General features: G+C 37.8%; 1 protein-coding gene across 1 annotated transcript in view; it reads left to right on the top strand.

Annotated features, from left to right (window-relative positions):
- Positions 1 to 16,878, top strand: part of PPP4R3A (protein phosphatase 4 regulatory subunit 3A) — a 41,720-nt gene extending 24,842 nt beyond the window's left edge. The window contains exons 5-15 of the mRNA XM_057370610.1: positions 3,802 to 3,879; positions 3,984 to 4,100; positions 4,577 to 4,693; positions 5,983 to 6,114; positions 6,203 to 6,305; positions 7,201 to 7,359; positions 8,556 to 8,725; positions 10,231 to 10,373; positions 12,894 to 13,084; positions 13,602 to 13,828; positions 16,126 to 16,878. Of these exons, the coding sequence (XP_057226593.1) occupies positions 3,802 to 3,879; positions 3,984 to 4,100; positions 4,577 to 4,693; positions 5,983 to 6,114; positions 6,203 to 6,305; positions 7,201 to 7,359; positions 8,556 to 8,725; positions 10,231 to 10,373; positions 12,894 to 13,084; positions 13,602 to 13,828; positions 16,126 to 16,239 (1,551 nt within the window). The 3' untranslated portion in view covers positions 16,240 to 16,878. The remainder of the gene's footprint in view (positions 1 to 3,801; positions 3,880 to 3,983; positions 4,101 to 4,576; positions 4,694 to 5,982; positions 6,115 to 6,202; positions 6,306 to 7,200; positions 7,360 to 8,555; positions 8,726 to 10,230; positions 10,374 to 12,893; positions 13,085 to 13,601; positions 13,829 to 16,125) is intronic.
- The last annotated feature ends 8,567 nt before the right edge of the window (positions 16,879 to 25,445 follow it).

Raw genomic sequence — 25,445 nt, 5'->3', positions numbered from 1 at the left:
ATGGGTTAAAATATTGTTTCTGCCCAAAATGAATATGGAGATGGAAAATAGGATGGAATGTGTGCTCTTTCCAGTTTAGGTGGTGGTGAGTTTCTTGGATGGTCTCTTTTGAGGTAAAGTATATTTTATGTCATTTTTCTGTAATCACAGACACAAAGTATCTGATCATTGAATGTTGATTACATCTAAGAGAGGCCTGGTTTTGAAGAATCCATTTTTAAGTGCCTTTTTGGGAGGATRAGGACAACTTTGAAAGTTGAATCATAAATGTAAATAATGACTTTTTTTGGTCTTGTTTTGAAAGTAAAAAATGAGTGAGTACTTGGCCTGACTTGTTTTTATCTTCATGAGCTTTGAAATTTATTAAATCCTGCCAGCATCTACTTAGATATTGCAAAACGTAAATGAATGTACTTAGTTTCTGGTATACATAAAGTTAAAGTATTACACTTTTAATAATTTCTGTGCCTGGGGAAAATAYCTAGAATCCACAATTACATGAATACAAATACATGAAGTATTGTCTGCAGTTTTGTTTTCTTGGAAAACAGTTGTGACCTTCACAGCTTGTAAGATACAGCTAAATGTGTTTTGATACTTGTCTGCATGAAAAGACCCCATACTGCACAGAATTATGCATTTGCACTGTGTTCACTTCAATACATATTTTGAGGAATTTTTGCAAGTTGAGAAGAAAAAAACCAAACATTTATATTCATGTAATTCTAGCATTAAGTGTTGGTGCTTTGTGACTTCCAAAATATGTGAACTCTGCTCTCAGACTGTGCATTTCCACAGATCCTGTGGAATTCAGATTCCTGTTCAGGAATGTTTCTTGAGATATATTGCCCTTGTTTGTAATTACACATCTTGAGTGAGAGACTCTTGTATTTAGAATGTTCTTTGCAATCACAATTTTTCTATRAATGTGAGAGGATTGGGTCTTTCCTCATTAACAGCAACCTGTCTGCCTTTCATTAAGCATCTGGAATGAGATAAATGCTAAATACTTTCCAGGGCTAAGCCATAAGTGTGAAGTTAGTAACTAAGTTGTTTTTATTTTCTTGGACTAAGTGCCATTTACTGTATAYTATCCATGTAAGGGTGGGATGTTTCAAATCACTCAGATCCATCTTAGTTTGTCTGATTTTAAATAGGTCAAAAGTATTTAATGGGGTTTGGGAAATTACATGGCATGGAGAATATTTCAGTAGTGTATTTAATGCAGAATTGTAAAATACTGTATTGTAGTGTATGTTTGGAATGCTGAAAAATAGTTATATACTGAACTTTTGCAAATTCTTCCTGAAACATCAAGTGTCAGCATTGAAATCTTTATCACTTGCCTATGTTAAGTTACCTCTACAAGTCCCATGTTTCCAAGCCCAATACCAGGGTGAGTGGGTTGCCTCTGCTGCAGACAACCACATCTCAGACAGGTCAGGGATGTGGCAGAATCTGGTCAGAGAGCTGAGCTGGGGTCCTGCCCACACCTTCCTGCCCATCCAGTCCTTCTCTGCCATGTAGTGCCAGATGTGCAGCTTCCCCAGCTGATTCTGTCTCTGTGACACTGAAGTGGGTCATGAATAGACCCACATATCACCAACAGGACAGGGTCTTCTTCCACAACATAGAACTCCAGTTTGATGCTTTGGGTAATAATGTGTACTTTTTTTTTTTTTTTTTTTTTTTGCAGAACCACATTACCCATGGCTCTTACATGTGTAAGAACCATAATAATGTGCTGCTGAAGTTTCCATTCCTTTTTCATAGTAATCCCTCTAAGATAGTTCTGTGGTCTTGACTTGCCCTTACTCTCAGGTATTATGGAAGAAGTGAAAAGTTGCTTTCACTGTGAGAACGGAAATAGGGGTTATGTTTTCCAGTTGGGGAGAGGCTTGCATTTTCTCAACAGTTTTCATAGATAAGATTAGTTTTACATTTTGATCAAAATAGAAAAAAAAGAAATGAAAGCAAATGACATAGTCTTTTCTTAAATGCACTGCTAATCATGCAAAAGAACCTGTATATTCTTCAAAAGAACTGAGTTTTATGGGATTTTGTTTTGTTTGGTTCTTTTTTTTTTAATTTCAGTGGCTGAATATGTCAGTATGTCTGCTGTGGGTTACATCACCTGTGATGTCTCATGAGTTAAATCTTAGAACAGAAAACTTACTAAGCAATTTAACAGCTGGATAGCAGTTAGTCAAACATCCTTATATTTTCCCATTAAAGCTTAAGGTATGTTTCTTGAAATCAAAGATCTTAATAGTTGTTTTGAACATACTTGACTGTTGATGTCTGAAAGTCAAAATTTACATCTATGCTTGATCCTCCAGAGTGAATTCTGGTACACTTCAAATGATGCTTCTCCTGTCTCCTTTTTGTTTTGATTTTGATGTAGTCACAGAAATAGCACCGCATTTGTGTCCAGAAATCACTCTTTTTCATTGTCTGTTGGTTCAGGTTCTGTCTGTCTTATTCCTCAGAATAAGACAAGAGGAAAAATGACAAATTCTAGGGTTTACCTTATAGTGCAGTGAGATATAGTAGCTCATGCCACCCTCTTTTGGGTTTATCTGTGTTGTGCGGTGCCATGTAGATATCCTGATTGTGTTGTGGCAGTGTTACAGCAGCTTTAGCATGGTGCGCTGTCAGAACTGAGGTACTTAATTTCTCAGCAAGGCTGCATGGTGAGCCTGATGAGCTACAGAGGAAATTCACAACATAAGAAAGTTTTTGTGTGTGTATCTGAAGTGCTTTCATAATTTTGCTTTATGGAGTTGCAAACATAAGCAAAGCAGCTTGGATTTCTGGCACTGTGGTTTTGGGATGGAGGTATGTTGYGCATGGTGTTACTGACTTCACAAGAAACAACAGTGGCAGATTTCTGTATTAATATTTATATATGCAGAGTATTATGTAGTACTATATATAGTATTTGTATAAAAATGTATTAGTACCTGATGTACAGGAATCTTTCTTAAGCAAGTGCTGTCTTATTACTGTGTAATACTGGGGAAAAGATGGGAAGGTTTATTTCTGTCTTAGTTGTTAGTATTGTAAATGTTATGGAAAGCTAAGTATTGCTGCTTTTTTCAGTCTAAATACACATTTGAAATATTTGCAGGTGTTTGTAGTTTTGCTAAGGTACAGCAGTGTGAAAATAATGGAATGGGTTTTGATTGCTGTCAGCCAGAAAGCTCAATAAATTCTATATGTAATAGGGACAGTTTTAATTTGGTCTCTAGAATTCACAACATTGAGGGGGAAGGAATCTCACCTCATTCCTCCTGTTAGGCAGCTTTCCCTTCATTGTATCCTTGCTTTTGTCTGGTGCAGAGATCTAATAACATTCCAAAGATATATATGGGGTGTGTGTGTAGGACTGTGTAGGAGATCATGTTTTAAGTGTATGCAAACAACCGAAGCAAGGGAAGGGTGATATAGGGGGACTGACATGTGACAAGGAGGAAGAAAGTTGAAGAAGTGACAAACAAAACAGTGAGAGTTGCAGTAGAAAGTAGAAAAAGAGCAGCTAGAAGGCAACACAAATTGTCATAATTGAGAGTGAATCGTTGCGGGGTGGAGTGATGGTGAACATGATTAGAACTCAAAAACAAGATTCATATTAATTTGCTTGAAAATAGAATTAGAAAGTTGATACTGGTGTGATTATCTACAGTATGCAAACATATGTTCTCTTAATTCCAGGAAGCGTGGTCTAGAAGAACTTCGTATTATACTTGGATGCCTTTTGATATTGTCAAATAAACAAATGGTATTGTTTTGCCTTTGTAGGAAGATGAAAAATTTCTGACAGACTTGTTTGCACAACTAACAGATGAAGCCACAGATGAGGAGAAAAGACAGGAATTGGTAAGAAATCTGTAAAATATACATGTGACAGTTACCACAAAGTGACACGTGCACCCTTGTTTGTTTTTTTTTTAATTACTGACTAGTATATTCCTGGTTTTCAGGTAAATTTTCTGAAAGAGTTCTGTGCGTTCTCACAAACACTGCAACCTCAAAACAGAGATGCATTTTTCAAAACTTTGTCAAATATGGGCATACTGCCTGCATTAGAAGTTATATTGGTAAGTCATTTCAGTTCTTTTGTCATAACAATTTTGTTTATCTTCAGAGAGGCTTTTTTAAAGAAGTAACTTCAGCATGTGGTTTTCTTTTTGTTTGCTTTATTTGGCTTGTCCTAGTGTGAGATTCAGAAYGTTCAAATATTTTTGTAAAACTTTAAAAGCTTTTACAATATGACATTGGTAAGTACCCTAGCATTTTTCAGTTTTTGTTTTCTCATTTGCTTTCCTAGTTTTGCTTGCTTTTTGGTATCCAAATAAGAAAATAGGAAAATCGATCGAAGGGCAGGGAAACCTTAAAATTTATTTTGCCCAACTGTTGTCAAATCTACAGAGAAGGAGTGATAGTTGACTTAGTTTTAGAATATGGTTTTAACAATGGTTAGGTATGATTTGTGAGAGGGAATTAAAGCTATGTRTGTTCCAGTTCCATTTAAGCCTTTAAAGGAAACATAAGTAATTTTATTTGACYTTTCCAGGGTATGGATGATGCACAAGTACGGAGTGCAGCCACTGATATATTCTCATATTTGGTTGAATACAACCCATCTATGGTACGAGAGTTTGTCATGCAGGAAGCGCAGCAGAATGATGATGTAAGTAGAGAGTCCTCAGAAATGTGTGTATTGTTTTTGAAATTACTGGTTTGTATTTACAACTCTATGAATGATATGAACCCTAGTTTTGAAGCAGTAAGGAATTTGGTAACAGGATGCTGAACTGCTGTGTTTTAAAGATTGCTTTTAGTCAGGTGAGTTGAGCGTTCACATGTTGACAGATACTTGTTGCATTGTATGTAAAGTCAAACAGGTTACCATAAACCATGGTTAACATCAGCTGTCATGCAGACAAAACAAAGTGGTTTTGAACAAAGTTCTCCTTAAAAAGCAAAACATACATTTTAGTTCTGATATTAGCATGCACAAGTGCTTTTATTTTACTTGTAAGAAACTTGTGTTCAGTTCATCATCATATATGTTGAAAGTAAAATTATGGTCCTAAGTGTTTGAGAACACTTTTTGACAGTGATTTCCCAGAGATACTCTGTAACTGATTAATACAAAACCAGTTAGCACACAGCTAGTGGTAAGGAACATATTTCAAAGTGGTATCTTGGGATAAAACCATTGTGCTACCTTTTCTGTAGAGGAGATGGTTAATTTTTTTTTCTCGTATCTGCTAAAAACATGCCAGAGAACAGGAAGCTGCTGGCGCTACTCCTCCTGTACTGAAAGGAAGGGGCAGCTGGGACAGAGTCTATTGCCAGTGGTTCCACTTGAGTCTGATGACTGTCCTCTTCTGGGGGGAATGGTTAACCAAGCAACTTCAGTGTGAGAATTCCTAAATGTAAATATTATTTTCTACGTTTTCTGCAAACACATGTTGGAGTTACTTTGAGGTGAAAATAATCTCATCATGTTCAATAGTATTATGATATTTACTACTGTATGTTTGTGGAAATCAGTCTTTTGGTCTGTAGTCCAAAGGAGGATGCAAGTTAAAACTTCYGAACGCTGAAAGTGCTTCCAGTAATCAGTTGAATTTTGAGACTCTTAAGATCTGCCTCTGGACTGTTATCTTTTGTTGTTTCAGTTCAGACTTAATTCTAAATTAGATTGTTTATTTCATAACTATTTTTAGTTGCTTTGAAAGATTTTTCTTCACTTCTTGCATTCTTATTGTTGAATGACTGATAAGGATGTATCAGTGGCATGTAAAATGATTTTGATTTTGTTTAGTTTGTTGGTTTTTTTATTTGGTATTTGTTCACATTTCACAAAATTTTGCTAGACTACCATTTTTAGCAAGGCAGTAACTCAGAAGATAATTTCAGACTTGGAGCAAGAGAGTAGCATTTGAATTGGTTTTTTTTTCCCCCTCTTAGGACATACTACTTATTAACCTCATTATAGAACACATGATTTGTGACACAGATCCAGAACTTGGAGGGGCAGTGCTACTCATGGGTTTGCTTCGTACTTTAGTTGATCCAGAAAATATGCTCGCCACTGCCAATGTAAGTAATTACCTTCAAATTGAACTACATTTGATTTTGTTGGAGTATTTGATGAGTTGTATTACATTTATTTTTTATTATTTCTTAGAAAACAGAAAAGACAGAATTCTTGGGTTTCTTCTACAAACATTGTATGCATGTTCTGACAGCCCCTTTATTGGCCAATACTACAGAGGACAAGCCTAGCAAAGGTAATGACAATCGGGATTTTGGGCCCATCACAGCTGTTGAATGTCAGTGTTTAGGACCTTTTCTGCCAAAAAAAATTGAGTCTGAGATTATGATATATAGTTCARAGTAAAAGGCTGATTCATTATTTAGTCATTTGCATAAGCATAAAACTCAGCAGAAAGACCTGATTTAAGAAGTGAACAGCATTTGCTGCAAGTTTGGCTTTAGCAAAAATTAAAATACTTTTCTAATTTTTAGGAACTCATGGGGAAGTTTGCTGACATAGATTTGTAAACAGTCTAAATGTTTTTTTAAGGTCAGGAATTACAAGAAATATTGCAGCATTTCTCCTGGGAAGGTGTGCTGAATTTGAGGTATTGTTTCTGCATCAGATGAAGAAAGCGGAGATCAGTGATGAAATAACTGTTCATGCTGGCTACTAGCAGCAGCTCTTACTACAAGTATTAAAAGACCCTGAGATATTTCTTGCATAGTATTTTTGTTAAAAGTCTTTATAGATCACATTTTTTGTGCAAACAGTCTGCATATGAGGCAGTAGTTTATGATGTAGATGTATGGACGTCATAATGAGGTCTGGTTAAGCCTGACTGCTTGTTAGTGTTAAGTTCTGTACTCTGAACCTTCAAACACCAATTTAAGGAAAATGGAATTGTTTCCATATTTTAAGAGAGTTTCCTGCCACATCTGTATTGATAGAAAATACTCAATCCATAACAAGCTTGTTCAATTTCTGCTTTAAAGACTAGACATATCCTGCAGCATGTTTCATAAAATGTCTGTGGGAAAATAAAAGAACTTGGAAATGTTTACTCAAGTGCAGTTTGATATTTGAAGTTAGCTTCTGAAGACAATATTCCAAATCTGTTTAATTATTTTGGTTTTGTTTCATTACAGATGATTTTCAGACAGCCCAACTCTTGGCATTAATACTGGAATTGCTGACTTTCTGTGTAGAACATCATACCTATCACATAAAAAACTACATTATTAACAAAGATATCTTGCGAAGGGTACTTGTTCTCATGGCCTCAAAGCATGCTTTCTTGGCATTGTGTAAGTTTGAAAGCTAAGGAATAAACTAGAATTTTGTGCATGTGAACTGAGATATATCTTCACTCTGCTGGAAGAAAACCGTTCGTGGATCATGACATTTGTGACTGAATACAATTCTACTGTTATACTCTGTGTTTCTCATACCAAATTATAGATATGTCAGCTACTATTAGTAAATAATTTTGCATTTATAGATACCTTTTTATCCTAAAAAAAAAGAAGGATTTCCCATCATCTCAGTGGGGGGGAATTAAAGAGATGGAATGTCAGTGTTGAATATGCTAAGGGAAGCATTGTAAGTTTTGATGTTTTTTTTAGTAGAAATTAGCAGTTACTTAGAGCTATGATGACCTGACTACATTAGACTGCACAGAAGTTKAGTGTGCTGCTCTTTAGACTGTAGTAGTTTTTTGACCATGCTCTGCTCAGTGSTGTCAAAGCAATGTGACATAATTCTGGAGGCAGATTAAGAGATTTTCTCTGTAATTCTCTTGAGCACATAGAGTTAAACAAATCCTTAAGTTGAGTGAGCAGTAACATACAATAAGAAGTACCTTTTACATTTTGCATCCGAATAACCTGTACACATGGTTGCTAAGCAAAATGTGCCAGGGCATACTGTACTTTTCTTTATGCATGGACATTCTCTCACTTGTGCACACTTTGGAATTTCAGAAAGAGCTGGTTGTAAATTAAGCCTTTGCCTTGTTATGTGTGTGAATAAAATGTCATTTACCCATTTTAAAATGAGAGAGTTTATATCCCAATCAGATAGAACTAATTAAATCTAATCAAACTTTTGAATAATAGGGATGATAAGCAAATTTCTCAGTTCTTCTACGGGAAAATACATTTACCATAAGTAATTTAAAAAATTGAAAAGAGATTTTTATATTAGTACTAGTATAGTTAAACAATACTATCTGAATTCTTCAGTGAATAGAAATGGTTTCATTTGTACAGCATGATGGAGGATTTTTTTTATGATAGAACAGGCAAGTATTCTTCAGCAGTATAGTCAAGACTATTGAGAAGCAGAGGACAGCAGAATGTATTGCTGTATATGAATTCTGAGACTGTATATGAATATTGAGGCTGTAAATTGCCCTGACTAATGCTGAGTAATTTCTCAGCTATTTTTCTAAGCTATTTTGCTTTTAAATTTARTAACTCTTTTGACAACACGTCTGTTTCAGGTGCCCTTCGTTTCAAGAGGAAGATAATTGGGCTAAAGGATGAGTTCTACAACCGTTATATAATGAAAAGTTTTTTGTTTGAACCCGTGGTCAAAGCATTTCTAAATAATGGCTCCCGTTATAATCTGATGAACTCTGCCATAATAGAGATGTTYGAATTTATCAGAGTGGTGAGTGCTATTATTTGCTGAGGATGATTACTGTATTGTTTAGTCTTGTAATTCAAGGTTACTTTTCTTTTTGCTTTTGCCCTAAATTATGCTATCATAATGGGACCATATGATATTGTATTTATATGAACCTTGTTTTATATCATGTTACATATTAGTACATGTTCTTTCTTACATTCAAATAGTACCATTACTTGAAGATTAAATTCACTTGATACTGTACTCACAGTACGCAGATTTGCAAAGGCAGCACTAATCAAATTTCATCATGCAAATTGGATGGGCTTGTTATGACAGGAATGTAATTAGAAACTACTGCTACAAACCCATCAAATTTCGCTGTGCTCTGTAATGTCAATTCAATGGAATATGGAAATATACAGAAGAGATACCAATCTCTTTTGATTATTTTAATGGAGTGCTACAAAGCTCCTTCCATGGGGAGTCTCTTAAATATTCATGTCAGTTTGGCTGTCTGCACAGTACTGTTTCCTTGCTGTTGTTTGCATCYGGATTCTGACAAGATGCTGTACAGACTGTAAATGTGGTAAATGGGGCCAAGCTAGGGTACAGTTGTGGAGAAGGGAGTCATCAAGCATTGTCACCTTGAAATCTTTTGTGCTGATCACCTCTTTGTTCTTTGAGTTGGGACTCAAGGTAATTCAAGAATGAGATGATCATCATGGAAGAGTCACTTGAAAACAGGTTTTGAAGCTATGAAAAAAGTTAATGCATATAGGTGGTCGTGACTTGTATGACTTGGGTTTGCACGGCAAGGTCTTGGTGGGCAGTGGCTGAAGGGGTGGCTTCTGTAGAAGCTGCTGGAAGCTTCCCCTCTGTTCAGTTGAGCCAATGCCAGCTGGGTCCAAGATGAACGTGCCACTGGCTAAGGTCTCTCTAAGCAGAGATTGCCCTGCAACCTGTGGTGATGTCCATAGTGGGACAGTTGTCCCCCTGTAGCCCACTGGCAGTGCATAGTGGAGCAGAGATCCATCTGCAGCCTGTGGAGGAGCCCAGGTCAGAGCAGGTGGCTACCTGAAGGAGGCTGTGACCCCTTAGGAAGCCTGTGCTGGAGCCTGTGGCCCCATGACGAGAGGAGCCCACACTGGAGCAGGTTTGCTGTCAGGGCTTGTGACCCCATGGGGGACCCTTGCTGGAGCAGCCTGTTCCTGAAGGACTGCRCACCATGCACTCTATCAGTATAAAAATATCTTACAAGTTACAGTGGGAAAGACATTTTAGAAAAATTCGGATTTTAGTTTTTATCAGGCTTTGGGTTCTGTCATGTTTTGAAGGAGATACGACTAGAAAATTCATGCTGTTTTGCTGATGAAATACTTGAGGCCCTAAATTCTTAATTACACTTATATGCACAATACTCATTTTTGCATAAGCTAATTAATACAGTGCTTGCTATGGCATTCTCGTTTCAGATACTTTTGGTACTGTATTAAATAAATTAATTTGAAGGAAAATAAGTCACTTTATGTTTGTCTCTTCTATAGGAAGATATAAAATCCTTAACGGCTCATGTTATTGAAAATTACTGGAAGGCACTGGAAGATGTAGATTATGTGCAGACATTYAAAGGACTGAAACTACGATTTGAGCAACAAAGGGAAAGACAAGATAATCCAAAACTTGACAGGTAAAATACACTAAATGCTCTTAATAGTATATTGATGCTTTAATTCTCTTATTGGACTATTGGTGAGTGTTCTCTTATACTGGGAAATGTGGATAATTTAGACTCGTCCCTGCATCTTAAGATGTGCTGAATTTACTTGRTTAAAAGTGTAGTTTTCAAATATGTTGCTACAGACTTTTGATCAATTTTCARCAGATGTTAGTTGCTGGACCCCCAGTCATTATGCTAATTTGTCATATCTTAAACTCGTGTAGACTACTTTAATGAGGTTGGAATCCTACCAAATACCTCTTACCAAATGCAGTTGTTTAAATAACAGATTTCCACTGCTGATTTGAAAGACTGTTCAGTTGTGAATTACCATTCTGTGGATTTTTCCTTCAAAAATTTACATGTCAGATTTCTTTTTATTTTAGTTGTGGGAGTAGATACTTAGATAAGCTTTACCAAAATGCCTGAGGAATAGAACATACAAAGACATTTTAAGAGAATGCATTGTTGTCCCTGATCAGATTTGCTGATGGAGTAAAAAGCAATCTGATGTAAAGCTTGAATCATTCCTTCTGTTTGCCATAGCAAAAGTTCCCTTTTTTATATACAGTTGCCCAAGGTTAAAAGGTTGAGATGCATAAAAATAGGAAGTTTAGGTCTTTTTAATCCATTCATTTTTTGGTTTATGACTAGTTTCATTAAAATAAAATKACTGCTTGTGTGAACAGATGAGTTACTCTTAAGAAATGTTAGCAAGACCTGTTCTTACTCTCTTTCTTGAATTAGTTTGAAAATACATTAAAATAAATTCTGATTAGTCCTGCTAGGGCATCCTGAAATTTCAGACTTTTATTTCTTGCCACAATATTTCTGAATACTTACGTTTTAGATTTGTACAATTAAAATGAGACTCTAAGTGTAGATTTATTTTAAGACATTGAAGCACTTTCAAGAGCATGTGCAGGATCTGCAGTTTTGAGTACTAATGTGTTGTTAAAAGTGAGATGTTACTATTTTGGCTTGTGTCAGCTAAGCGTATCATTAAACAGCTGTGAAATTCAAGGATAAGATTCTTACTTGCATTAATGCACGTGTGGGAAAGAACACCCAGCTGCTTTTTTCAGATATTTCCATCCAATATAGCAAGTAAAGCATGAGGTTTCTTCTTGGCTTAAGTTGAGCTAAGTGATTGTGCTGCATGAATTTATCCAACAGAAAATAAAGCTTCAGGAGGTCTGTAGCTCAACCTTCTTCCTACGTCTTATGTAGTGGCTGCACAAGTCCCTCTCACAGTCCATGTTATTTTTAAAGTGAAAATGCAGAAATAATAAAATAGACAACAAGAATCCATTTACAAATTTTAGCAAAAATAGTTCAGTAAGGAAGGAGTGCAGTATTTTGTTGACATGGGATACAAAAGTATTCGTTAGAGTTCCTTCCACTTAAGTCATAGTTTTGTGCTGTTGGCAGAAACTTGAGTTTAAATACAATGTAAAATGATGTGGTATGTATAGATACAGATGATAATGCTGGCAAGCAACTTACTTATAGATAAATTTATTTTTAAAAGTATATTTAGCATTTTTATTCAATAGCTTGCACTGTTCTTATTTTTCCCTTCYAGCTTTTTCCTGCAGTCAGTAATGCGTGTCTAGGTTGTATTATTAACATTTTGATCCCGGTAAGAGTGACTTTATGAAAAACATGGAATTTATCCAGTAAATTGTGAAGTGCCTCATCAAGAGTTTCATGCTGCTGTTGGAAATTCAGTGTTAAAATCAACATCTAGCAATGAAAAGAATGTTTTCAACYTCTCTTTCACTTCTCCTCCCCCATTCTTCAAGGCTATCCCTCTGCTCCAAAACCATAATACTGCTTCTGTGAGAAAAGGAAGGTGGAGCTGAGATAAAACAATATTAATAATAGTTCGGATAGAGAAAGAGAGGTAGCAGTTCATATCCCAGGCTCTGAAAAATAAAAAATACTGATAAGTGACTAAATGTTGTAACAGGTGGATGTGGCAGRGAGAGATAGCTTTGTTTTTAATGTATCTGTTTAAAACTGGAGTCGGATTTAAGTTAGATTTTTTTTTCTTAAACTTCTTGGACCCTGAATACTAACAGTATTTTCAGAGAATAAGTTTGTTTCTAAACTCTCTGTTTTGCAACTTTTTATTTAGCAGTGCAAAATGGTAAACGAAGCCTGAATGCAACACTGTARTGAGATGTATTAAAATTGTTTATATCAGTGCTGTTTATATGGTACAGAATTTTGTACTGATCAAGTAGTCTTGATCATTGTCTGAATGCGCTATTAGCAGAGATGTACTTTATTTGATTCTTTATACAGAAAAGTTTTTAATGATATTTGCATTGAAAATACAAAGGTTCACATTAGGGAATGATTTGCTGKTTTTTATTGCTTTGCAATGTATGGATCTGTAAGCTGGCAGTGACTGTCAAGTAGAAGTTTTATTATTAATATGAGTTGATTTTTGAATCTAAGCTTTTAAAACATACTGTTCTGCAGCATGCGCTCCATTTTGAGAAACCACAGGTACAGAAGGGATGCAAGAACCCTGGAGGATGAGGAGGAAATGTGGTTTAATACTGATGAGGATGATATGGAAGATGGAGAAGCAGTGGTGCCCCCTTCTGACAAGCCTAAAAATGATGAGGATATTATGGACCCTATAAGTAAATTCATGGAAAGAAAAAAATGTAAGTGTTGAGAAGATGAATGCCACAAATTGTATTATTTAGTCCTACTGCAATGAAGGATTTGCATGTATTTATTTTGAAATTGTGATATCAAGTTGGTGGACCACCCCTTTAACAACAAATTTTGTTGTCTTTAAAAGCAGAATGATAGAAAGTGTGTTGTTAATTTCTTAAAGCATTTGAATTAAAATCATAGCTGATAGTCAAGTTTTTCTGTGTTTTATTTGGGTTATAATTCAATGTTATGTATTGAGTATATGTAATATTGGTTTGTAATTCAAAATATTCTACATAAATGTTCAAGTGATACCATTGGTGGAAAAAAAATGTTCATTACTGGTCAGTGACAATAGCTAGTAGGTGGTACAGTAGTGTGGAAAAAAGTCTATGATGACTCACTTTACTGAGTTATGCATGAAGTACTAAGCCATTTCCCAAACAGTAAAGTGATTTGTAATTAAATGTTTCACTCAATAACATTGCTTTACTTTTGCTTTTTAATTTTTTTTCATTCCAGTGAAAGAGAGTGAAGAAAAAGAAGTTCTTTTGAAAACTAACCTTTCAGGTCGTCAGAGCCCAAGTTTCAAGCTTTCTTTTTCCAGTGGTACAAAATCTAACCTTACCAGCCAGTCATCTGCAAGTAATCTGCCTGGATCCCCTGGGTCCCCTGGGTCTCCAGGGTCCCCTGGCTCACCTGGATCAGTTTCTAAAAGCACATCTCAGATGGCAGCTATTACAACTAAGGTAATTTTGAATGGTTGTAGGTTTACTTCATTGTTACAGAGTGGGAGTTTGCTGTTGCATCTCTCTGAAGTTAAGCAGTAGTGGACTGTCTGGTTTGTGTGTATTTTTTGTCTGGCCCTCAGCATTTTAAATGAAATCTGCTGTATGTAGAAGAAATAAAAGCTCTTTTAATGCCCAAACTAGTCAACTAGGAAGCATGCTACTAGTTGCTCTTAGCAGTAATATTTATTGTGAAACACAGATACCACTGTATTTATATTAAATTGCATAGGGATATTTGACAGATAAAAATTAAAAWATATTTTGGAAACAGTCAAATTTTGGTAGATACCACAGTGCCCTTCCACATCCACTGAGGATGTCTGCTATCACCATTTAATGTTGTTCAGAATTCTGTAACTGACCTATGTGAAAGAAATAAATTGCATTGAGTGGTGGTTGCTTTAAGCTGAAACCATTTTTAATACCCTAGTGTGATAATTTTATCTTTGAGCTAACTTACAGATTTTATTTGGAACATGCTGAAGTACAAGAAGAAAGCCCCTTTAACAGAGCATTGTAACTTGGAGTGGATATTTAAAACTAGTATTTTTAAAAAAATTTAAATACATTTTAAAAAAATTAAAATACATTTAAAAAATGTATTTTAGGACACTTGGATTTTATCAGTTTTTTGGCTAAAACTGTTTGAACTGAATCAGAAAGTAGAGTGACTGCTGTTTCCCCAGCACAGGACAGCAGATGATAAGGTAGTGTTGATACAGTGTAGTTCAGATAATGAGAATTTATTTTCATGACAAGATTTTCCATTTCTGAAAAGGTATGTATGTCAGTTGCTAGATAGTCTTGGAATAACACTGATTCATCCTTATTTTGTAATGCTACCATACTGCTTGTTCACCTGACTTCTAGTGAAGGTAAATGGGRTTTTAGGGTTTTTTTTCTTTCTTCTACTCAACACGGTTTAAGAGTTTGGATTGCATTCTGTTGAAAACGCCTGGATTAGATGAGTTTGGCTGTTGCAAGGACCTAAAGACGCTTCCTCTAAATCCCTCTATGGGGAAAACTCCCTGTATAAACCAAGAGTTAGTCCAGTGCTTTCTAAAAGGGATGGAATTGGCTTGGAAATCCATTCAATTTGTTAGAGGCTTGTTCTCTTCCAGACAGTGTAATTATTGGAGTTTGAAATGGAGTCTTTTCATAAGGAACACACTGAGTATTGACTCGACAGATTCAAGTATTGGTGGCAAATGAAAAATGTTTAGGTTCAGGTTACAATGGGAAATATGCAGGGCACTGCAAAAACACTTGCGGATTCAGGCATAAGGTATCTTCTTTCAGAGTAAAAGGTGCCACAGTCACAAACTAGAAACAGTGTTGAAATTGGGTTTTTTCTTTATTACCTGATGATGTTTTACGTGTAGTATACTCAATGTTATGTGTATGTGACTGTATAGAATATGTGTACTTGTTTTTCAAGTTGTATTTTGGTATACAGTTGGCTGAAATGTTCTGGTTTGGATGTCCATCATTAGGTGCTTGAATAAGTATTTAGGACCTTTGAGTAAAACATTTGACTACAGCTGCCATTGTAGTCAAATACTGGTTAAGCTTCAGAAATTGCAACATAGTATAGTTAGGGGAAGTTTCAGAAATTCATGCTGCTTCTACATGGATCCAGAGCTGCCTAATCTTAGATTTGTGGTTATTTGCAGTGTAGGGGAGTTTTTAATGTTACTAGATACCCTTTCATTTTCAGCTGACCAGGTATCTAAACTTTGTAACCTGTACACCTCATTCAGTTATATTACTCAAAAAATTCATCATCAGTACACATTTAAACTAACTTTTGTGAAGACAAACTGTGTTCTAAAAGTATCATAATTCAAAAACTCAAATTGAAGGATACTCTGTATTTGTTTCTGGAGTGCTTCCAGATTGCGCAATGCAGTCAGCTGTGCTCAGTAAAAATAAACTTCATGTCTTCACACATGGAGCTGCAGTGACACTTAGCAAGAATTATGTAGATTTTTGGCTTTACTTAAATTTCAACTGGAAGTATTTCTAGTTGGTTAGGTAAAATCCCATTTTGGATTTATTAATTTAAACATTTTTCAGATAATGTCATTTTCAATCATACTGAAGGATTTATTTTTGTTCTGCTTCATTTTATTCAGAACCTCCTGAACCAGTGTACTTAAGACAATATTCTGTGCAGACATCATGTTACAATACAATTGTGAATTACTGATGTGCAAACATTTCCTTAATGATAATAATTGTGTCTGTCCTTGTAGGGAGGCCTCGTTGGGCTTGTAGATTATCCTGATGATGATGAAGAGGATGATGAAGATGAAGATAAAGAGGAAACTTTACCTTTGTCAAAGAAAGCAAAGCTTGAGTCATCATAATGGCAACTGCTGAAGAACATTACCAGTTGGGGAAGGATTTTTTTTCCAAAAACAAAACAAACCCACAGCAAAGCAGCAATCTTTTGTGAATTACTGTGTATGACACAGATCAACCTATACAAATGGATTTCTGCCAATCAAGTGCCAATTCAAAGGAGCAGAAGAAGGACAAATACTTCGTTTTGGGGAAAGACTTATGCCTTTGAGTTCTCGAGCTTGGACCACGTTGCCCTTTTCTCAGGGAAGGAAATGGAAAACAAAACAAAACAAAAAAAATCCAACAGGGCAGGAGTTTTGTTAGTGGAACTCTGGATTGGCTGGTCAGTTGCTACAATCAGAATATGCTTTCTTGGACCATGTATGAGACTTCTGAAGAAAAGGCGGGTTTTGCCATAATTCTTCACTAGTTAAGAATGCCAGCAGTTTCTTTGTATAAAAGAGACCTGCCTTTGAAATCGTACATTCTGAACATTTTACTCAAGCTACAACAGGTTTTAAAAACCTCTGCGGGGGAGGGCCGAATATAAAGTTTCCTCTTTTTTTTTAAATCTGTTCCCTTTGCCCTTTAAACTGCAGAAATTTTTTTTGAGGTGGGGGATTTGTTTGTCCCTTCTTGATTAAAGATTGAGTGGAATTCTAGATGTGGTCACTTTTGTGTCATAATTTTTTTGCCCCCCTGAGTGTATGCTTAGTTGTTGAGTATATATTTGGGACCATTAAAATTTTTTGATGTAATATAATCTCACTGTTGTGCTGGTACCTGTTTCACACTGTGTAATTTTGTTCTGCATCACAGTTCTTAATATGTTGAGGATTTTATGGAAAAATGGCATCGTTTCGGTTGGGGAAAAATCATCTTGCCACAATGTGCATAAAAGCAATACTATTTTGTGACTAAATATTTTATACTAAATTTTGCAGCAGCACCTGTTGAGAGAAAAATCAGGGAAATAGGCTGAAATTTAAAAATTGAAACCTATAAATAGGAAATTAGTATTCCAAAGAGACTTTGAAATTTCATAACACGGAACAGTGATGGTAACTAAGTCATCAAAATGCAAGATGGATGATTTAGGAATACCAATATGCTGACTTGTTTGACTTCGAAAAATAAAAAAAAAATTAAAGTGGAAGGAAAGCGGCATTAGTGATATTTTTTTTAAATCTCTGATCCCCTTTGGAGTACCAGTTTTAGTGAATAAAAGATGGTTGTGGAATAAACTCTTTACAAGGATACCATCTTTTGAAATTTATTCTAATACTCAGTTGAAAAATAGCAATTAACTTGGTCTAACTCAGTTGCTACCTTCTTTCCCCTTTTTCCAAAAGTCTAAATGATACTAATTTGAAATTATGCTTTATATCCTGCTTCCTTGTTCCTTTTACAGAAGATGGCTTTGCAAAGCACCGCTTGTTATGAAGAAGCATTTATTCAGTTCCTTTGCAAACGAGACTCTTTCTTCCATCTGCTTTCAAGAGCCGATTTCCTTTTGGGCATTCAAAGCACCAGTGTTGCAACAATCACAGTTTTTAATACATTGATGTATTTATACAAATAGAAATAAGAGAAATGAGAATCTGAGGCAGTATCGTAGGGGATCACAGCCAAGGGTAGGTTAGCACTTTGTTCCTGAATGTTGTAGGTAGTGTGGCAGGTTCTGTGCAAACTACAAAAGGCAAAGCTTTCATGCCTGGGCTTTGTCAATGCATACCAGCCAGTTTGGATTTAGATAAGTGTGCATAGGGAAAAATTAGCCCTCTTTTCCTTAAAGAGTTCAATTGTAATCACTTTCTAAGACTGAGTTTTTACAATGTATTTGAAATGTCTGTGATAGGGCAGTTCTCAGAAGTGAATTTTACAGAGAGGTCATGAGCTGTGCATGTGGTCACTACAGGATTAGACACAATCTGCTGCTGCAGGCTGAGTCCCCATGCTGTCTCAACAAGCTGTCTGAAACCTGATTCTTGCAACTTTGCTGTCAGAGAAGAGATTGTGACAAGGAAATCTGCAATTTTGCAGGTTTTCTTAATTAGCCAGAACCTAAATCCAGCTCAAGCTGTCAAACTTTCTTTAACCATTGAGCTTTCAAAATTTTTCCATACAGTCATCTTCAAGTTTTCCAGGCTATGTGTCAGGAAGTCGTTCTCCTGAGCTGGTCAAAGAAACACTTTTTGTTAATGTTTCTTTCTATTCCTTTAGCAATTGAGTGCTTAGATCTTGTGATATTTGATGCTGCATTCTTCCTGACTTTTGGATACTTTCACAATATTGTAGGAATCTTGGATTTTGAAGTATTGCATTTAACAGAAGTATTATATTGAAGTTACTGGGCTTGGTCAAAATAATAATGAAAGCTGGAACTTCTTGAACTTTTTATACTTTTAYGTTTTTATGAAGCTCTAGAAGACTAGTAAAACATTAGGCTCCACATTTTCTAATGCTGTGTAACTTGTGGTTAGATGGTTAGTTGTCTTCTGAATTACCTAATGCTTGTAGCCTGATAGGACATGTCTGCACTTAGATATATTCCTGGAAGCTGAAAGTTGGTGAATGGTGGCTAAGTTTTTGTCCAGTGACATTCGCTTTTGTATTCATGGAAGTCTTGAAATGTATTTTAGGGGGAAAAACAGAAGATACTGGGATTGTGAGAAGTGATGGGCTTTTTTTTTTAAAGAGTGGGTTTGAGTTAATAGGTGGAAAATACTATGTTAAGTGCTATAGTGCTCTGTTCTAGATCTTTCTCTGGGCTGATTTTTTAAAAGCACTTGTCCTCATCCTAAGAGAGCTGTGTATTGTGCTAAGCATGGCTCAGTTGTCTGAATTGCATTTTAATTGTGCCCTGAAGTATGGTTCACAGGGCAAACCCTTCAGTATATACAGGTAATAGCCATAGTGTTTCTATCATCCCTACAGGCTCCTCTGTTCCTTCAGTGGCTGAAAGATTTGATGCTGGTTCCTTGGATGTACTTCAGGGCTTTGAGAGTACACTTACTGGAAATACCAGACAGAATGTATGTGAAGTATCTGGTCCTCCAAGGAACCCACACACTAATGAAAGAAATTCCAGGTGATCTGGAATATTTCAGATTTTCTTCTAATGTGTGTAGTTATGTGGCTGCATTCAGGTTAACAGTGCACATCACCCAAAAACAGGTCTCCAGTGTCATGAGGCTGAAAGGATCTAAAAGCTGATGTATCTAAGCAGTGAGTTGTCTGTAGAATGTACTGTCTGTAATGTGCCTGCTTGGTAATGAAGATCAGGCTGTTCATTCATCTCTCATAGCCCACCCAGGTGAAGCATCATTTTCTCATGGAATTCAGTGCCAAGTAGGCCCCATCTTTGTAATATACTAAGGATGGAACTGTTCAGATGAAGTTGGGCCATGTTTTCACACAGTGCAGAGATGTTTAATTAGAGAACTGATGGGGCTTTGTTCTCATGTTGCTGCTGTGGTACTATTAGGAACGTGGCTTCCTTTTCAACCGAGCACAAGGACGCTGGTTGCCTTGCTGCATTCTGTTTCCTGGCCTCTGTAGAGTGGCCACAGAAGTTCAGCCTTACCCCTCGACCGTTTTACAGCTGCAGAGGCGTTCCTGGAGCACTGCTGTCCATGCCAGAGCAGCACTGAGCTCCCCTGCTTTGAGGACATGGACACCTGTTCCAGGTAAGCTGTAAAAGCAGGGGATGAGATGGGTCACCACAGCCCACGTGTAAAACCAGGCAAGCATTCAAAGAAGAGAAGTTGCCACAACTGAAGTTTTTGTTCTTGAGTTGTCCATGTGCATGTTCTCCATCACTTTTTCTTTTTGGAGTTTAGAAGSAATATACAGCTCATTGTTCATTTCAGAAAGGAGGTAGGGCATGTGGGCATGCTGCAGATAAAGAAAAACCTCCTGTGGGAGGGTCTGTAATGCCATCTTCAATCAGAGCCATAATCTAATGCCTTAATTCATGTGAGGGAGGCATAACTTGATGTATTTTGGGGCTGTCTTGTGGGTCCCTTCCATCTCATGATATTCTGTGATTCTATGATTTGTATTGGTGGCTGGCTACCTGATGAGCTTCTAGATTTGACTAGATGTTGCTCTATTTGGAGCTTGATTAGCCAAGGAAAAAAAACAGGGTTTGAACACTTGACACCATAGTAGACTCCTTATGTGCCCTATGGAGTCTGCAGTCACTACATCTGTGAAACACCAGTGTTACCATGCAAATAACAATTCTCTAAAATCTCTGTAATTAAAAAGTCGCGCTGCTAAAGTAAGTCAGGCTTGTGTGATTTAAAGTCAGTTTCTGTCCACACTGACCTTTAAATAACATCAAATTTTTGTGTAATTCAGTTATAATTCAAACCACTTTCTGTGTTTCTGCACATTAAGTCAGTGCACATAATACCAAAACTACTGATCACCTATTTTTACAATATTCTTGTAAAACAACTGTATCTAACTCTATCACTGGACAATCTTAGTTATGTGCCTTCTGTTACAGCCCCTCAAACCTGGAGTTTTTCATTTGTTCGTCAAATTCTTCCCRCATCTGTTTGACTCTTGCACACAGACGTGAGTTTGGGGCACTGTTTGAGCAGGTAGCAGGGACACAAATGTCCTCCTTCCCATGTTATTCACTGTTCAAGAAATGGCTCTGCCCTTGGTATGTATCTGAAGTGGCTGTCCCAGCCCTACAGCCATTTACCTCCCTGCTGAGGCTTTGTTAATTCCTCCTTGCAGTGTTTTCCTTGCACATGAATTTATGCTTTTCTTCAATTCTAGCCAGCGTAAGTATTTCCCAAAGCTTATAAAATTTTTGGCTGTGCTTGCCTGTTATTTTTACCTCACCCCAGTGCCATCAATATTGATACTGATATATTCTTCTACAACTAAAATACCAAAACAGCAGTCTGAAAAATGAAAATTCCCTAAAGTGCTGGACCTTCAAAATCACATTTTTTTCTGTTTTTATGAGAACATTTGCTAGTTATGATTAATAAAAACTGATACTTACGATTTGAAATATTTTTTGTATTAATACAACATAATCAAAATTTATTCTATTTGATACATTTTAGCTCTTTCTATACTTCCCTATTTTCCCTTAAAGCACTCAATAACAGTTCTTAATGTGATCCTACTGGTTCTTTCACTCATCTCATAGTTTCCACTTAGTGGCRCTGGTGTAGTTCTTCTTTTACTTCCTGTCAAGTGAAAAAACCTGAGAAACACACTTAGCAATTTTGCCTTGGGTATGTTCTGTGCCCTGATGAGTACACAAGTGTTTGGGTAAGGTGCCCAAGCCTTTACACAGTTATTCTCTTCAGTAATCACCTTCTCAACAGTCCAGCGCCTTTAAAACCTACAAGACACCTTGCCCTTGCTGCTGGTGCTTCAGAGGGCATCTTTCCCAATTTGMTGGATGTGAGGTTCCCACCCTCCTGTACATGAACTCACCACATTAGATCACAAAGCAGCCTTTGCTTCTAGCACCTCTGTATGCTATGAATCTAACAAATTAATTTCTTTTATCTTCTTGCAGACACATGGTTCTTCCACTGCTGTGACATTCATTRTCTCTCTGAAGGGTTCAAGTCAAGGAGGTTATGTCATCATTTTATGTTTGCCTGGGATGTGAGTACTCCTCCCTTGCTTTCAAGTTCATGCAAAGAGCCATAAACCACTGGTGCCCCTTCTTCTCCACCCCATATCTTTTGCTCGGTTTTAACTTTATTGTTTGTCTTGTGTATATGACTCTATGGTCTCAGAGGTTTATGAGATATTCTGCCCACATTCTCTCTCCTTGTACTTTAGATTCTGTATTGTTGGTCTCCTCAGGAGCCTAAGCAGCTAGCTTAAATTTCAGCACTGAACAAACCTGTGCCAAAGGTTAATGCTAGTTTTTTTTCTAGGAGTTTCTCTCTGAATGTGTCAGATACCAGCCACAGAGGCTATGAATCACTGGCATTCCCCCCACATTCTGATTGATCAAAAGCACATRAGAAAATACTTCAGGGATTTTGCTTGTGTTTTGGTAGCACATACAGGTTTGTTTCTTTTTACTCTCATTCAAATTTCTCTGACACTGTTTCTCTACCATCTTTGTCTAAATAAAATTATCMATATTAAAAACAGCATTTCAGAATTGGATATTGCAAGGGGCAAAGCTACCTTCTAACCAACTTCTTTTTCTCTTGACACCCATTGTTTACAGACCCCGAGTCTATTTAAAGCAAACTTGCTCCATAGCTGAGAAGTTGGTTGATGAACAGTCGAGTCATATTTACAAGAAAGCTGCTTAACAACAGTCCAAAGCAAAGGAGGAGAAAAACTCTTTCCTGATTACCATGAGTTTAACTCTTGTATTGTAACCTCGTGAATTCTGTTATTCCCATCCCTCAGCAACTTACGCTTCAGACAGCAGATGAATGGTGGAGCTTTGTTGATGGTTGTACTCGTTGCTAGGGGACAGTCTGAGGGGGGTGAATCATGCCATTTACAGTCAGCCTAAAGGAACATTTGGAAATGTCTGAGTTTAGAAAGTTCCTTCTGTAGTCCGTGTTGTTGAAAATCAAGTGCTTTGTGGCTGTGAAAACTGCTTTAGAATTACGATAACTGAGGCATTAAACACAATGGTGTCTTTAACAGCTTGTACCTATGTATGTCTTAAATCACAGTTCTGGTGCTTCTTAATTCTCTGAGAATTATGTTCTGAGTTAAAAGCTGACCATGGGAAATGGTATGAAAACAAAATTGTTGCAAATCACATTAAACTTAAATACTGCAAGTTTTCATCATTGCTTTAGTGTAAGAAGCATGGTTTCTAAATGCAATTGCTTGTACATGTCTGGATCTGAATTTTSTTTGATATATTCATTGTTTTATTTTCTCTGCTGTGGGAAGGTGGCAGCTTCAGGTACCATGAGAAATGAGAACTTGATACATAGTAGGTAGGTGAGGTTTTACAAGATACGTGTAAAGTGGGTCAATAAAAGTGCTCCCACTATGGATGCTAAAGCACGGTTTGGAGAGGAGGTGGAGGAAGCAGCACACACCCATGCAGGGCTGACAGGTATGACAAAATCACCGAAGGGAAACCCCTCCACACGCATTTTGGGGACTCATAGCCAGGATATGTGTTTTGGCCAGGGCGAGCAGCCTGGCCWCCCCAGGGCTGCTCTCAGCAGAGCTCCGGGCAAGCCTGGGCTTGTTGCTTCCCGGGGCAGCCGGCCCTGCCCGCCCGCAGCGTGCGGCTCGGGGGGATTGGAGGAGACCCGCAGCTCCTCAGCACTTCCAGCGTGTGTCCCCCCAGCCTATAGCCCTTCGCGACACCGCGCCCCCCTTGCCCCGTGCGTGCTGAAGCAGTGTGTCAGTGTTTTCCATACTACATCAGCGCTCCCAGCGCATTTCAAAGCAAGGAAAGTGTTATTTCCCACTGTTGCTTTGCTTTCGGCATCCGACGGGAGAGCGCAGCCGCTTCCCGCGCCATCGCCGCTAGAGGGCGCTCGGTCCCCGCCCGCGGCGGCTGAGGCGGCAGCATCCGCGCTCCCGACCCCATTCCCGACCCCATTCCCCAATCCCAATCACTCATGCTACTGCGGCTGCCCCTCCAGCACCCGCTACCATCCTGCCCGAGGCCACATACTTCCTGTACACAGGCAGTCACCTGGAATAACGCGTGAGCATTTGSTAGCTAGCAGCATCCTCAGGAAGGTTCACTGGGTAAGAAGTTTGGTTTTTATAGCTGCGCTTCATAATGCGCCTTCCCTTTCAATTACCACACTACTGACACCTATCCAGCACCTGGATTGGATCATGCAGCAATTGCTTCTTTTCGGTCTACAAATAAGTCACATCCAAGTTCTGAAAAGTGGGAAAGAATTCTTCTATCTGTATTCTGTCTTCTGTGAATAAGTCTAATATATTTTTAAAATACTACATTGTTTTTCTTTTTATTCTATTGATTAACACATCTATTGTAAGTACTGGAGTAACTGTTTTGAAAATTTATTTAATTAAATCTTTCTACAAGACATAAAACTATATGTCTTCAAGAAATCGAAGTATGGCAGTCCATCTCCCTAAATGTTGGGAAGCTATTAACCATTCTTTTTCTCTTCATGGCTGTTACACTCAAAAGCATACCTACTTCTCCATCCAGCTACACCAGATGGTTTGCTGGCAAACCTTCCTTCTTTTCAGGTCMAGAAACGGCTGGACTACATGACTCCCATAGCAAAGGGTTAATTTAACCACTTGTGCCTGTACTGGCTGGTAAACAAGTTGAAATTCACGTGTACTGGGGTAGCAAGTGGGAGTTATTGGTCCTTGGTCTACAGGGCTGCTTAAGGATCCACATGAAGGAGAGCGTTAAACCCCAGTGGGACAAACAGGCCACTGCAATGTACACCAGTGTCTATCACTTAGTAATAGTTTGCTTGCAAACTGCTGTGGTCCCTCAGGCACAACAACAGATGTCTCTCCCTCAGCCGATGCACCCACATGTACCCACCCCCTTACCAAAAATATGTGCTGAAGGTAGGTGGTTAATAATAACCAGAATTTCAGATATGTCTTGCCTGACTGTTCAGGATCCAAAATATATTTTGTGAGTTCAGTGTGATAGAACAAGAAATAGGCAGAGTGCTTTAAGAAGATGCACAGACTGATAAATACCAGAGATGAACAGAGCAAACTCTAAAACGGGAATCCTGGCAAAACCAAGCCTCACTAGGTGGCACAGTGTGTTAAACAGTTCAGCTTCGTGACTAAATTATTTCTCTTCAAGTTCTGAGCCTGGGATAAATAAAACAGCAATCATCCAGATTACCTGGCATTATTTACTTTCATAACTAAATATGAGATAAATTCTGCCCCGCAGGAAAATAGCTGGCAGCCCGGTGGGCACTCTGGCAGAAGGACGGGCTGTTCCCCGGGCTCACCCGGCCCCGCCAGCCCTGAGCCCGCCGCAGGACCTGCCCCGGCGGCGGGAGCGCCACGGGCACCTGCTCCCGGTTCATTCCGAGCGGGTGCGCAACAGGCTGTGCCGCTCGTTTTGCTCCGAGTTTTCCCTCTTAGTTCCTTGAGCTGCACTAAGGGGTTTACGCGCACGTCTGAAAGCGCCCCTAAGAGGTACTTCGTGGGGAATTTCGTCCTTTTTTAGAGGAAACTTCGGACCGGCGCTCTCCCGCTCAGCGTTGGCGCCGTTCCCAGC

Source organism: Malurus melanocephalus, unplaced genomic scaffold, assembly GCF_030028575.1.
Source record: "Malurus melanocephalus ecotype Western Australia unplaced genomic scaffold, MMel_1.1 scaffold_129, whole genome shotgun sequence".
NCBI classification, from domain to species: domain Eukaryota; kingdom Metazoa; phylum Chordata; class Aves; order Passeriformes; family Maluridae; genus Malurus; species Malurus melanocephalus.
Note: the sequence above shows the minus strand (reverse complement) of the source record. Positions and strands in the feature narration are given on the sequence as shown.